We start from the raw sequence: 15,712 nt of genomic DNA on the forward strand, positions 1-15,712 counted from the left end.
ACATCCTGATAGGTATTTGGTTTCCCTTTATTTTCAATGGGACTTCTTTCCAAATAAGGAGAGTTAGGATTATAGCCTTAGTAGGCATGGAATCTGAGTTATTCCATGTCTTTTAAAAATATTAGTCTATTCACACATGCGGTTAGTCATCAGCTGGCAGAAGGAAGGTAGAATTAAACTGCAGCTGTTCGCACATATTATGCCTCTTGGATAAACAAAATATTTGACATAACTGGTGCTTCTAGGTCTCGTTATGTTTTATGGGAAAATAATTGTGCCGCTATAGGAAGTCTGTCTTAAAGAATCATCAGGAGGCAAGATGTTTATTTCATAACTGAAACTCCTTGGATTTTTCTGTTTTTCATTCCTGGAAGTTTCCACATTCTGTCATGGCATGCAATGGTTAATATTGACATGGGGTCATCAGAAGGTAGGCTGGAGGTTACATTAGATTTTGCATTAGATCATCAAGAACTTCTGACTTTGGACAGCTTAGCCACAGAGACAACAAAAAGTCTTTATTCCTTTCCTATATTGGTGATAAAAATAAAACGAAAGGGGGGAAAAGATTGTAGAAGTATTTGTGTCTGAAGTTCCAGTTATGATGTAAATAACAAACCCCTATATTGAGGATCTACCCAGAGGAATCTTATTCCATAAGTCTGTACCCAAGACATGAGCCACAATTTTATGACTATGTCTCTTCCAATGGAATAGTGATGTGTACTGAAGTACAGAAATAATGGAGAGCCAGCAGAGTATAATAATTTGAATGTTGGACTGTGACTCTGGAGACTAGGTTTCAAATCTAGGCTTGGGCATGAAAATCCTCATGGTGACCAGAATGCATGTCACATACTCCCAGACCCAGAAAACTCTGTGATAATGTTGTCTTAGGGAAGCGGTTCTCAACATGCAGGTCCCCAGATGTATTGGCCTTCAACTCCCAGAAATCCTAACAGCTGGTAAAGTGGCTGGGATTTCTGGGAGTTGTTGGCCAAAACACTTGGGGACCCACAGGCTGAGAACCACTGCCTTAGGGTCACCATGAGTCTGAAATGACTAGTAGGCACACAGCAACAAAAACAGGAAAGATGAGCATTATTAAATACAGAGAAGGAGGGAAAGGAAGAAAAAGAAATTCTTATTTATTTATTTACTTCTATCCCACTTTTATCCCACAGATTGGGATATCCCACAGATTGGCGAACAAAATAGAAAAAACAAACTACATAACACAGAAAACCATAATCCCACCAACCCAACATATAAACAATAAATCAACACATTGCATAAAACCTCAAATTACATAAATATAAATTAGCATAAAATAATCACATATTTCATTATAATTTAAAATCCCCATGCCTCAGGCTACTGAGGTTTCCTGAAATATTAAAAACATTAAACTAAATGTCTCATAGCTCCAAGTCTTTGGCTATGTGCGCCTTGTTTGACTGAGATAGGCTGCTATTGTTTGTTGTCATGGAAGGCCTACTTCCATAACAATGTTCCATAACCTGGGAGCGAAAAGCTAATAATGAGATTGCCAAATGTACCTATTTGGGGAGGGAGTTCCTGAGCTGTGGGGCTGCCACCGAAAAGGCCCTCTCTCGTTCAGACCAGCCGCACTTGTGATGGTGGTGGGACCGAAAGGAGGGCCTCTCCTAATGATCTCAGGATTTGTGTGGGCTGATAGGAGGAGATGCGGCCCCTCAAGTAGACTGGCCCCAAACCATTTTGGACTATATAGGCAAAGCCAGTACCTTGAATTGTGCTCAGAAACAAATTGGAAATGATATTTAATTGTAGAGATTAAATGTTAGATTTTTTTCCCCTGAGTGACACTTTAAAATAAAAGCCAAAGAGGTTTTACAGTACAATGAAGAATTTTAGTTGCACTGGGAATGCACTTTAACTAAACCAAAATAATGCAATTTATTTAAATGTACTTGTAGGGCAATTTTTTCACATCAAGTATTCCATGAGAGTCTGACACCATCTAATATCACTAAAGTAAAAAGCAAGGGAAGCACAATTTGGGAGATTTGTTTTTATAAAGCTATCAATCATGTGGTTGCTAAAGAATTTGACTAATACTGGAAAAATCCAAATTCAGATATCCAGTTAGCTCCTTGGATGACTTTGAGCCGGTTGCTGTTACTCAGTCCAATCTGTCTCATTGGTTGATTGTAAGACAAAGGTGAGATAAAAATTTAAGGAAAAATATATTGGGTCTGGAGAACAAGCCCTATATAGAGCAGCTTAAAGAGCTGGGCATGTTTACCCTGCAGAAGGGAAGGTTGAGAGGAGACATGATGACCATGTAGAAATATGTGAGGGGAAGTCACAGGGAGGAGAGAGCAAGCTTGTTTTCTGCTGCCCTGGAGCCTAGGATGCAATGGAACAATGTCTTCAAACAACAAGAAAGGAGATTCCACCTAAGCATTAGGAAGAACTTCCTAACTGTAAGAGCTGTTCAGCAGTGGAACTCTCTGCCTCAGAGTGCGGTGGAGGCTCCTTCTTTGGAGGCTTTTAAACAAGGCTGGATGGCCATCTGTTGAGGATGCTTTGAATGCGATTTTCCTGCTTCTTGGCAGAATGGGGTTGGACTGGATGTCCCACAAGGTCTCTTCCAACTCTATAATTCTATGGTATGTCTTGCAACCACAGAGCTATAATAACTCTGCCTTCCTTTCACAGCCCAAAAACATCCTTCCCCTTTGGCAGAAGAGAATGAGAGAGAGAGAGACAAAACAATAGCTGCCTTATGTTGAAACAGCGTTTGGCATCACCTTATCTATGCTGATTTGCACTTTTAAGCCCATGAGATACAATTGACAGACCATGGTACTGATTTTGCTTTCTCCTTCATGTTATCCAAGCAGATAATCTAACGGATGCCTTGAAGAAGCTGAAGATAACAGCTGTTGACAGCACAGCTGATAGCTTGGAGGGGTGTTTGGACTGTCTGCTACAAGCACTGGCTCAAAACAGTAAGTTTTATTGTTCTCTGCAATTTCATACCATATGAATCAATCAATAAATGATTATGGAAGTAATAAGTGTATCAAATGGAATAAAACCGTAAGTGCATCTGGTGGAATTGCAGTTTGTTCTGAACAGAACGGTGGAGGGTGAATTAGGCATTCGACACCGCCCTACAACCCAGATATTAATAACAGAGCAAGACAGAAATGCACAAAGAATGTGTTTCCCCCCCAACTCTACAGTGTGTGAGTTGATGTGTTTTGTGTGCATTCTCTCCCAATCTCATATTATTTGTATGTGTCTAACTTGTCAACTTAATGGCAACCCCAGGAAAACAGGAAGAAATATTCAGAGGTAGTTTTATCAGTTCCTTCCTCACAAATACAGCACATAGTACTTGGTATTCATTGGTGATTTCCCATTCAAGTACTAACCGGTGCTGGCACCTCTTAGTTTCCAAGATCACGTGGGATTAAGTACCTGCAGGGTTTCGGCCAATCTCTCTCTATCATTTGTCCTTCATTATTTACATGGAAATGCATAGCTCTATGTAAGTATTGGAATGGTTTTGTTGCAAGGGCAAACTATCAATAATACATATCAGGTCTGTTTGCTGCCAGGGCCCTTTAGTATAAGGGCCTAAATGAGTTGGGGCCTACAGGTTTCTGCTTTTTCTCTTATAGAGCCATTCTGTCTTTGAGATCAGCTAGTAGCACAATATACTGTTGAGTTTTGTTCTGTAGTTGTTTGGAGCAAGGCATGTAAGTTTGATGCTACTTGAAAATGTACCTATTTTTATGCACCTTTTCTGTGCAATCCAATGTACCATCTAATTTATGTAGATCCTTATTATTTATTTATCTTTGTGTTTGTATATCTTGTGTACTGGTGGATTTTCATATTTATTGTATGAAATCTTTACATCTCGGCATCAACAACAAACAGAATACATTGGCTATGAGGAAATCAAACAAGGGATTAGTTGGAAAGCCCACTGCTTTGAGGTGCTCCTGTTGGGAGCATATACTCTTCCTGTGTTTGTGCATTCTGCATTTTAGAACAGTAGTAAATCTTTGTTTATTTTAAATTGTAAACCATAGTGGTTCTGCTAAATATTAATTAATTGGTTTTTAAATATTTCAACATTGCTCTAGAAGTGAAAAATATATTTATCTGGACTGTATGAAATACAGACATTTCACATGAAGATGTATTTCTCTCATAGGAACATATCTTAACATTGATCCACCTAGATTGGTTATGACTTCAAAAAATAGCATTTGTTTGCCTAGGTTTTCAAATGTGGGCCTTTGCCACACTTATTCATATGTAGCTGGGATTAGACTAGGGATTTATTTTTAGCAAAAATTATATGCTTAATATCTGACCAAAAGGTCGGCAGTTCAAATCGGCAGGGCGGGGTGAACTTCTGCTGTTAGCCCCAGCTTCTGCCAACCTAGCAATTCAAAAACATGCAAATGTGAGTAGATAAATAGGTACCACTCCAGCAGGAAGGTAATGGTGCTCCATGCAGTCATGCTGGCCACATGACCTTGGAGGTGTCTATGGACAATGCTGGCTCTTCAGCTTAGAAATGGAGATGCAGGGGCGTGGTATGTTCCCTAGCTAATGCATCCATTTCCTGCAGTTACCCTTATGTTATCTCATGAGTTTGACTGTTGTGTCCAAGGAGAGCCATGCATTTCTTTAAAGAAAAGACCCACGTGACTTCTAAATGAAGAGGTAAATGTTCCAGTACATTACAGAGAAACATATAATACATTTTTCTTTATCTTAAATTGTAGTTGCTAACACGTTTTAATACCTCTGTTATCTAGTCTACATAAATGTGTTTTGATCTTTAAGTTCTTTATTGGAGTACCATATATTCCGACATGTAAGACAACTGGGCGTATAAGATGACCCCCAACTTTTCCAGTTAAAATATAGAGTTTGGGATATATTTGCCATATAAGACTAACCCTTTTCCAACGCGCACAATTTTTTTTTAAAGCATCAGAGTTAATTTCAATATGGTAATTTTCCTATTACTGTACCTCCTTCTCTGCCTCTCAGATCTCGCACATGTGCAGCTGCAGTCTTCAGGAACGAGATCTGAGAGGCAGAAGAGGAGGTCAGACAGGTAAAAGAGGTGTGTTTGTCTGGGCCCAGAGCCATTCTATCGCTTTTTTCCATATCCTGGGTGCCCCTGATGCCTACAACTTGCTCCGCCCTTCATTTACGCCTTCCTGGTGAGGTGCCCCTTCACCTCACCATCAGGACCGCATTAAGTCCACGAATCCTGGATGAATGGATTTTCTTCTACCGTACTTGTGCAGCGTCGCCCTTAATGCTTTCATATAGTCGCTGCATACGGCAGGGACATGGCCATTGCCATTTTTGAGCTCCCCCCACCATATGCGGCAACCACAGATTCTCCAATCCAATTGGAAGTTTCAGCACCCGCTCTATAAGACGATTCCTATGTATAAGACTACTCCTGTGCATGACTACTCCTGTGTATAAGACTACTCCAGCGTATAAAACTGCTCCAGCGTATAAGACTACTCCCATGTATAAGACTACTCCTGTGTATAAGGCTATGCCAGCATATAAGACCACTCCCATGTATAAGAATACTCCCATGTATAAGACGACCCCTGACTTTTGAGAAGATTTTCTTGGGTTAAAAAGTAGTCTTATACACCAGAATATATCGTACTTTCTACCAGGGCTCTTGCCTTTTTAACAGTGGTGAAGAGAATTGGTAGTATCCAATTCACCAATAATAAGAGTGTTGGTGCCTTTCTTTTGGAACAGTCTCCCAGTGAAAATGAACTGGTGCCTATCTTTTTTCTCTTTTGTGATACTAGCTGAAAACAGTGAGTTAAATACAACTGTTAGATTTGCTGAATGGTAAATTAGCACTTGTGGAAGTCACACTGATTTGCTAGTCTGTGCTAGTTGGGATTACTGGTTGAGTTTACTCCAGTATTAATTTGATTATGTTGCAATATCTTTGGCTTGTTTTTCTTTTTGTTGTATGGATATGGTTTTGGCTTGTATTGGGTTTTGTTCATATTCTGAATTTTTTTGATTGATAGGCAGTCAGATTCTTCTTGTTGTGTGCCTTCAAGCCATTTCCAAATTTGGAGGTTTGCTGTAAGTCGAAACAACCCGAAGCAATACAACAGCAACAGTGACTATAGGGTGAAAAGCCCAAAGGAATAGTATATGGAGGAACCTCTCAACAAAATTGAAACTGATAGTTTAGAGACATATTAAAATTGCATTTTTTTCATGAGAAAGAATCTGAATTTCACTTCAGTAAATGTTACTCAGTGTATAGTTACACCTTGGTATGAAAAGTAAACAGCTTGGATTTTTAAAGCTATTTATTTCTCACTATTTTTAAATGAACCCTTGTCTAGCATGAATAAGAATATGTCTTGGTATTGCTGACAATGTACATTTCATGCTGGTACCTAAATTCTGCAACATATTGTTAATCCTCTTCTCAATCCATGACAGCTGAAACAGGGCCTGGTTTGTTATCTCTTTCCTTGCCCTTCTCCTTCTGGGTCTCCCACATGGGTCCTTACCTTCTAGCTTTTGGGAATGCGATCAGTACCAAACAAAAGGCTCATGAAGAGAGAGTTTCACACATCTCTAGCCTCCAGGAAATTTCTAGGGAACAGCAGATGGGTGTTCTCATTCTAATGGTTGAAGTGAGAGGAGTGTTGCTGCCTTATACTATGGGCTTCCTGCTTTAGGGCTGCCGGTGACAGCTGCGGGCTGGCTTCTGTCTCTCGCACAAAGTCAGCCACAAATTAACTGGGATGCATGGGTGACTTAACTAGAGAAAGGGGGAGAGAAAAATCAGAGAAAGGATATAAACAAAGCCTCCAAAATGTGACAGTAAAGAGAAAATAAAGGAGACTTTGTTATCCTGGGTGTTAAATCTTAAAAGGATTTAAAAAGGCAAAGCTATTCCCCTTGTTTTCTATATTTAATATATCACTGTTTTGGGCCTAAAGCGTTCCCTGTAATACTATAGCGTGGGCCATTGATATCCGCTGGGGTTTTGTTCCAGAACCCCTCTCCCAAACTCCACAGATGCTCATTCCCTTCCATTAAATACAGTAGAATGGCATCCCATATATAAAATGGAAAAATAAAGCTTTCTTTGGATTTTCCCCCTGATTGTTTTTAGTTACCATGTCCACTTTTTTGTAAACACCTCAAAACATGGATGTTCCATTATGCTTTTGATTAAACAGTTCCCTAGATAATTTTGGGGTGGCCCAGTTATAACCCTTGCACTTTACTACTGTTCCTTCCTTGCCCGTAGCTATAGTGTTCTGTTTCATATTGTCCTTCTACTCCTAATTTGTTACCTGGCTTCTGCACTTTATCTATCAGCCCTGTCCTTGCTACTGATTTGCACCAGCCCACCCACCTGAGCTCAGTAATTGATTTCCTATGACAGGCTATTAGTTGTTTGTTTGATGGTTGTTTTATACTGTTTTATGATCTTGTTTTATGTATTTTACTCGATTATATTTTAACTATGCCACCCGAGTCCCTTTGGGGAGATGTTGGCGGGATACAAAAATAAAGTTATGTTATTGTTATAGCTGAGGATGGCTGAATCAATCCATGGATGGAGATCCGTGGGGAAGGAGGGCCAAGTTTAATTGCACTAAATATTGATGTAATAGTAGTAGTAGTAAGTTTTATTTATATCCTGCCCCTTCTACTGGGACTCAAGGTGGCTTACAGCAAGTAACAGTTAAAACAATACAAAAACAAAAAACAAAAATCCCAGTAGTCAAATTAACATAATTTAAAATACAACCATTGCAATTACTAAAAACATATAAGAACATAGCATAACATCAACATCAAAAATACCTGCTCTTGTTGGAATGAAATCATAAAAATGTTTAAAAACCATTGATCTTACTAAAATACCTCCATTTAAGACTGGTTGTCTCCAAAACCTGCTTCTGGAGCCAAAAATCAACAAGGAGGGAGCCAATCTCATTTCCTTAGGAAGGGCATTCCAGAGTCGGGGAGCTACCAATGAAAAGGCCCCCTTTTCTCGTTCCCTCCAGTTGTCCTTGTGACTGGGGTGGGACCCAGAGGAGGACCTCCCCTGAGGACCTCAGGGCTTGAGTTGGTTCATAAGGAGGGATGCAGACCTAAACGGAGTACATTCAAACATAGGAGGCCCATGAAGTGAAATTAAAACAATGGCATTGGAATGTGAGCACCCAAAATATTTTTAAAAAACAATAAATCATAATCACTTAGCAAAGGCTAGTACTGATTGGGTGAAGTGTTGTTCTGTGGATACAGTCCATTGAATTTAATTAAGATTTGAGAATAATCAAAATAGAATTAATATCAAAAGGAATAAATGCAAAGTTTATTGACCAAAAGAATTGGTGGCACCTGACTTTAAGAGCATTATGCACAAAAAGAATCTAATCAACATCATCATCATCATCATCATCATCATCATCTCTATTTATATCCTGCCACTATCTCCCCGAAGGGACTCGGGGCAGCTTACAAGGCATTCAAGAGTGCACATATAAAATACAACAAGTAAAAATGGTACAAAAATACAAAACAAGTCACATAAAATTATAACAACAACCACCATCAACACATGTAGCATTAAATCAAAATAATACAATTTTAAAACAACAGTAGATAAAACTAACTGCCTTGAATACACAAGATGCCAAGTGTCAGCTTCATATGGGCCATTCAGTCTACTCAAGGTCAATAAACATCCATGTTTCCAGGTTGGAACGGAGGATTGAAGGATGAGGGCTAATCTAATCTCTTTAGGGAGCATATTCCAGAGCCCGGGAGTCACCACAGAGAAGGCTCTCTCTCTCATCCCCACCAACTGTACTTGAGACGATGGTGGGACCGAGAAAAGGGCCTCTCCTGCCGATCTCAGAACCTGTGCCGGTTTGTAGAAAGATGTGTGATCTCGAAGATAGGTTGGACATGAAGCATATAGGGCTTAATAGGTAAAAACCTGCACCTTGAATTGAGCCCAGAAACTTGTTGGAAGCCAGTGGAACTGCTTCAACAGGGATGTGATCTGTTCCCTCTAGTTAGCTCCACTTAATAATCTGGCAGCTGACCTTTGCACTAGCTGCAGTTCTGAACTGTCTTGAAAGGCAGCCTCACGCAAAGTGCATTACAGTAGTCCATTCTGCATATAACTAAGGCGTGGACCACTGTGGCCAATTCAGGCTTTTCAGGATACAGGCACAGGTGGCGCACAAGTTTTAACTGTGAAGACCTTTCCGGCCACCTCCGACACCTGACATCTAGGAGTCCTAGTATGCCACTGCATCATTCTAAATGGTGTTAAAATAATAACACAACACAATATTGTTTGGCACTTGTCAAATCACTGTATTTATATATAATTACATTTCAAATTTAGGAAATGTCAAATTTAGGAAATGAAGACCCTTTCAATAGATATATCATAGCAGCATTGCATACATGTACAGATGTCAATGACACATATTTCTTCACCATGTCCATTTGCCCAGTATAACTGTGTTACATTTTGTAGTTAGAAATAGTTGTTTCCTTCTTTGCTTTGGTTCATAATCCTTTGGTATTTTAGCAATTTCAGTTGTCCGTGGTATAGACTACAGTAGCACAGCTGACTCTTAAGGACGAGTAACAGTCAGTGTAAGTTAGGGAACATATCAACTATCAAGATAATTTTGACCCTCAGTAGATTAAAGAGAACCTTAAATGGATTTTATCAACCACATTTGCATTTAAGTAATACAGGGTAATAGAAGAGTTCAAGAACTGCAAAAAGAACTAGGGAGGGGTATCCAGGCATGCACATTCCTGATGAAATATCTAAATTGAAAAATATTAAGAATATAATGCCATAAAATTCCTAGTACTCTGAATAGTATGGCAGAAGGTAGGATGTAAACAATTTTAAGATGGTGGTTGTTAGATTCAGAATAATACTTCCTTGTATTTCTTCACTGAATAATTTCCATACCTAAGCATGCAGAGTGCAAGGGTTCAAAAAACACTAATCCATGCAATTGCGAAATGGACAAAGTATCTCTCTTCAATAACTCCAATTGTTGTTTTGCTAGTGTACTCTAGTTGCCATCTTCTTGATCTTTTTGATTTTGCATTCAAATGCACACGGAAACAGAATGGGTGCAGGTGGATGACATAACATGATGGTAAATCTGATTTTTTTTTACTCTTGATTTTAAATGAGCTATCCAAGGTGCTGAACTGTTACCTGCCTAATAGATTGAGTAACTTCTCAATGGGCAGATGCAGAGTGAATGCATTTGCCCAATGACATGGGAACCCATACAGACATGGATAGCATTCCTGTTAAGTTTTCATATACACGTTTTTATTGGGGTTTTTTGGTAATATGCAAAAGTTGGATCTCAACTTCTAATACATACGTATAAGTGCAACACATAGATCAGTTGTTTCAGTTTTCAGGAGAGGAACAGGAAGCCAATGCCTGCATTTGACTCATAGGTGACGTTCTTTAAATAGCTGCTTGAAATTACATTTTATCATGAGTATGTCATGAGATTATGTTCTTAAGTCAGCTTTCTTGTAGAGGGGAATGCACTGTTTTGAAAACAGACATTTTAACCTTGTGAAGCAAGTTAATTGACTTCAGGGAAAATAATTACTTCAACCTTCTTTAAGCTTTTCCTTGTAGCTTACTAATACGTGCCATTGCATCGAAAGCCATCATGTACTACATGCACTCATCATTATTAAAAGTAAAAAGGAGGAGGCTCTCCTTTATTTATATGGGCATAAGAGTCATTGACAATTGGAGAAACAACAGTCAAGTATCCAGGGGCTTGTGAGAACGAAATCCACCTTTGAACTATGGAATTTGGTCATATTATATTATTTGCTGTTTCTGTGGGATTTTGTAATATGTTGATATAAAAACATTACATTGGCAGTAGGCCAACAGATGCATATTAGCAATGTTAATTAGCAGTTCTAGCACTGGTACCTCTTCTCACCCTTGCTACAGAAACATAGGAACTACATTCCTATGGTGTTGTCTGATGCTACACTGAAAAAAAAAGATTGTGGACAAAGCACACAGATAACACCAATGAGATGAGGTGGTGCCACAATTTAGTAGTTGTTAATGGTGTATGCCTTCAAGTCATTTCTCACCTATAGTCATCCTAAGGGGAATCTTATCAAAGGACTTTCTTGCTGAGGTTTGTTCAAAAGAGGGTTGCCTTTGTTGTCCTCTGGCACTGAGAGAGCATGTCATTGGGTTTCCACAGTCAAGTGGGGATTTGAACCCAGACCGTGACTCAAACCACTTCACCACACATCCCTTGGCTCAATGGTAGCTCAATGGGTGTCCCAGTTCCTGGTATCTTTCACTTCAAATCAAATCAAAACATTTATTTCGGTCATTGACCAGCACAGGAAATAGTGTCACATTTCCTTACAAACCTGGCATGTTTGGTACATTAAAAATATAAATACAACTACTAAAAACACAATATGGGTGAGGGAGCAGAAGGGGAAACAGGGTAAAAACATACAATGTCCAGATCCATCACCAAATTGTAGATTCAGGGAAGACGATTACTGGACACACAGTTGACTTTTGGAACTAGTCTTTCCCTGGCGGATTTTGTATGCTGCTGCACAAAACTTTGCGACATTGTAGGTTGTAGCTGAATTAGTATCCGCAAGTAGCAGGGAGGTATAAAATTGTCCTGAATGGCCTGGGTGCTTGTCTATCAGAGGTAAGATAAGCCTGGCACGGGTATCCCTGTAGAATGGACACTGAAGGAGCACATGTTCTATTGTTTCCACATGGCCCGAGTCACAGGGGCAGAGTCTCTCTGGGAAAGGGATCTTCCGGTAGCGGCCTTCGGGTACAGCTGATGGGAGAGCGTGGCATCGGGCCAGGGTAAAAGCCCTCCGATGAATAGGAACCTCTAAGTATGTTACATATGCCATAGGGGAGGCAAGGTATCTGCTGTCTTCACTGACAAGAAAGGTTGGAGCCGAGGCCAGATCTAGTTGGCGCTCTGTGTCTGTGATACGTTGTTTAATAAGTGCTTTGGCTTGATTGTAATCCATAGCTAATAGTAGACCTGGAGAAAATCCCAACGAGGAGATTTTGGATGCTACCGCCTGCTTCCATGTGGATTGGAAGTCATCCTCCATGGTTAGTGGAGCAAGGCCAAGGGGTGCACGGGACAGTCTGAGCCAGAGGTTAAGTATGGCCACCCACACCCTGGCCTCCACTCTCATAAAACCCGTCTCTAGTCGCAGGGTGGCATTAGAAACACATTTAGGTACCTGCAAGGCCGATCTCAGAAACTTGGACTGAACCACCTCTAATGGGGCAAAACTGGGGAAGGGGCCCAGCTGAGCACCATACAAGAGTTGGGCTAATGACTTGGCTTCAAACAGCTTGAGCGCTGCCGGTGTGAAGTGACCCCCTCTTGTCCTGAGATATTTAAGAATGGCAATTGAGCTCCCCTGCGCGGTGTTGGATACTTGATCCCCATGGGCTCTTCTGCTACCATTAGATTGGAAAACTACACCTAGATATTTGAAGGATGTAACTTGTTCAATTTTATGACCATCTATGCTCCAAGAGTAAGTCCTGGGCCTGTTAGCGAAAGCCATGATTTTGGTTTTATTGTAATTGAGTTGGAGCTGATCTGTGTTGCAATGTTGTATTAATGCTCTCAAAGCTCTTTTGAGCCCAATGGGTGTTCTAGAGAGTACAGCAGCATCATCTGCATAGAGCAGGATGGAGATGTGTCTTCCCGCCAGCTTTGGGGGGTGGAAGTCCATGTTTTGAAGCTGGGCCACTATGGAGTTTATATAGAAGTTGAACAGCAAAGGGGCCAGAATGCAGCCTTGCTTGACACCCTTGCATGTTTCAACAGCCTCAGTGAGGTGGCCCTGTGGGTTGCATCTTACTTTGAGTGTGGTCTTTTCATGAAGTTGGCGTATTAGATATAATAGACGGCGATCAATTGTAGAACTCTCCAGTTTTTCCCAAAGTTTAACTCGCGAGATGGAATCAAATGCTGCTTTAAAGTCAATAAAAGCAGCATACAGTGAGGTTATGTTTTGAGAGGAATATTTTTCCACAAGGTGTTGCAGCACTAGGCACTGATCTATGGTGGATCGACCTTCCCTGAATCCAGCTTGCTCCTCAGCTAATATGCTTTCTTGTTCCAACCAGTCTTGGAGTTTCCATTGTAGATGTCTAGCATATAGCTTGCTGATAGTGTTAAGGAGGCTGATTGGTCGATAGTTCGCAGGATCATCCTTTTTCCCTTTCTTTTTATAGATGGGAACAATGATTGCAAGCCCCCAATCCTTGGGGATTTGGCCATGGTTGTCAATACATGTAAAAAGTGAGGCTAGGATGGGGGTCCAGAAATCCAGGTTGTTCTTGATGGCCTCTGCTGGGATAAGATCTTCTCCTGGAGCCTTGCCTGATCGTAGTTGGGCAACCAGGTTCTTAATTTCTGTAGCTGATACAGGTGGCCATGGTGGAAGGTTCTCTGTATCAAAGTTGGGACAGTCCCTTCCAGTAGAGGTGTCCATATCTTTCACTTCATCTTTTGAGTAACTGTATGCTGAAAGAAGCTTTTTGCTTCAGGCTCTGTAGAGTCATAGCCAATAATACCATGTATGTGCAGGATGTATTTTCATTCATTGGGCCAAATTTGGCACAAATACGTATATGTCCAAATTTGAATACTGGTGGAGTTGGGGGGGGGGGGGGGGGAAGGGATTTTGAAAGTTTTAGTTGCTGGGATTTATAGTTAACCTACAATCAGAGAGCATCCTGAACTCCACCAGTGATTGAATTGAGCCAAACCTGGCACACAGAACTCCCACGACCAACAGAAAATACTGGAAAGGTTTGGTGGACATTTACCTTGAGTTTTGGAGTTGTACATCCAGAGAGCACTGTGGACTCAAACAATGATGGATCTGGACCAAACTTGGCACAAATACGCAATATGCCTAAATGTGAAAACTGGAGTTTGGAGGAAACAGACCTTGACATTTGGGAGTTGTAGTTGCTGGGATTTATAGTTCACCTATAATCAAAGAGTATTTTGAATCCCACCAATGACAGAATTGGGTCAAACTTCCCAAACAGGACTCCCTGCCTTGAAGGGACTCGCTAGCGTGAGCCTCCCTCCAACCTCACACGCTCTCCTTCACCCACACATGTTCACCACACTAACATGTGCCAAGCACGCCTGCTCTTCTCTCCCCACTTGGAGTCTCAGAAACAGCCCTCCCCTTGGCTGAGAGGCCGGCTAATCACAACAGAAGAGGGCTTTTGGTGGGAGGATTTGCCATCTGTTTCTAAAAAGAAGTACTGGCAGAGCAAGGTTCAGCCTTCTCTGCCAAAGGGGTTCCTAAGACCATCAGAAATATGTGTATTCTGATTTTTTTTGGCGACCCCTCTGAAACCCCTCACGACCCCCCCCCCCAAGGGATCCTGACCCCTAGGTTGAGAAACACTGCAATAATAGCTGGCAGTATTGGGCTAGGAAGATGAATTATCTGGGTTGGAGAAGACAACTTCTCTTTTTCAGTCCATATAAACCCTGCTGTGTTCTGCTCTGCTGATATTTGTGTGAGATGCAACCTTGGTGTGGCCTTTGCTGACATGACTGCTTTCTGCACACATCCCTGGAGTGGCATGAAGTCACACCATGTAGATAAATGTTCCTGTGCCTATATGGGTAAGTGCGAATTAGCCTGAAGTGTTTGCTGGATTAAAATAAAAACGTCTATGCCGGCAGTGTCAGAGTGTCTCAGTTTGCGTGCAACAGCTAGTTTCAACTCTTACTTATATAAGAATGACTCACAGTCAATCGAAGAAATGATAATCAAGGAGCTTTCCTCAGAGTCAGATTTTCATGCTTCATTCTATACCTTTATACAATTCCTTTCTTTGAGAATCACGTCATGGACCCAGTTTCTTAGAACAGAGGTAGGCAAATGCAGAAGAGGGTGGGTTCTGTGCCAGAACATTTTAGTGCACTGAAAGTGATGTGACTTCACTTCCAGTTATCATTTTGACCAATTTTGGCCCTTTTTTGTTTGTCAGTAGTTTTGGAGGGTAGCTCTGTGGATTTGGGAAAAACAAACTACCACATTTGCAGTAGGGTTTTAGGGCTGGGGGTAGGAAGTGGGCTTAGAGCCATTTTTAAATGGAAAATTTTCCAAAATTGGCCTGAAACCTTTATCTAAAAAACAATTGGAGCATATGTGCTTCAGGTGCTGTATTTGGTGCCACACATGGTCCATGGGCTGCATTTTACTCATCACTAGTATATAAATAGCCTTTGTATGCTTGTGTCTAATTTGTTTTCCGTGCTTTTCTAATAGTTTTACAAAAACTATTTGCTATTAGGGCTATTATCCTAATAGCTTAGAAAAGACAAAATGCATACATATCCTGTATGGTCTAATGCAGTGTTTCTCAACCTTCCTAATGCTGCAACCCTGTCGTACTGTTCCTCATGTTGTGGTGATCCCCAACCATAATATTATTTTCATTGCTACTGTATTTTGCTGCTGTTATGAATTGTAATATAAATATCTAATATGCAGGATATATTTTCATTCACTGGACCAA

General features: G+C 40.7%; 1 protein-coding gene across 4 annotated transcripts in view; it reads left to right on the top strand.

Moving 5' to 3' along the window:
- Positions 1-15,712, top strand: part of RAP1GDS1 (Rap1 GTPase-GDP dissociation stimulator 1) — a 119,449-nt gene that overhangs the window by 34,017 nt on the left and 69,720 nt on the right. For 3 of the 4 annotated variants that reach the window (XM_060779203.2, XM_060779204.2, XM_060779206.2), the window contains exon 2: positions 2,886-2,996. In XM_060779203.2, the coding sequence (XP_060635186.1) occupies positions 2,886-2,996 (111 nt within the window). The remainder of the gene's footprint in view (positions 1-2,885; positions 2,997-15,712) is intronic. The other variant, XM_060779205.2, reaches the window with a different exon arrangement.

This window comes from Anolis sagrei, chromosome 5, assembly GCF_037176765.1.
Source record: "Anolis sagrei isolate rAnoSag1 chromosome 5, rAnoSag1.mat, whole genome shotgun sequence".
Lineage (NCBI taxonomy): Eukaryota > Metazoa > Chordata > Lepidosauria > Squamata > Dactyloidae > Anolis > Anolis sagrei.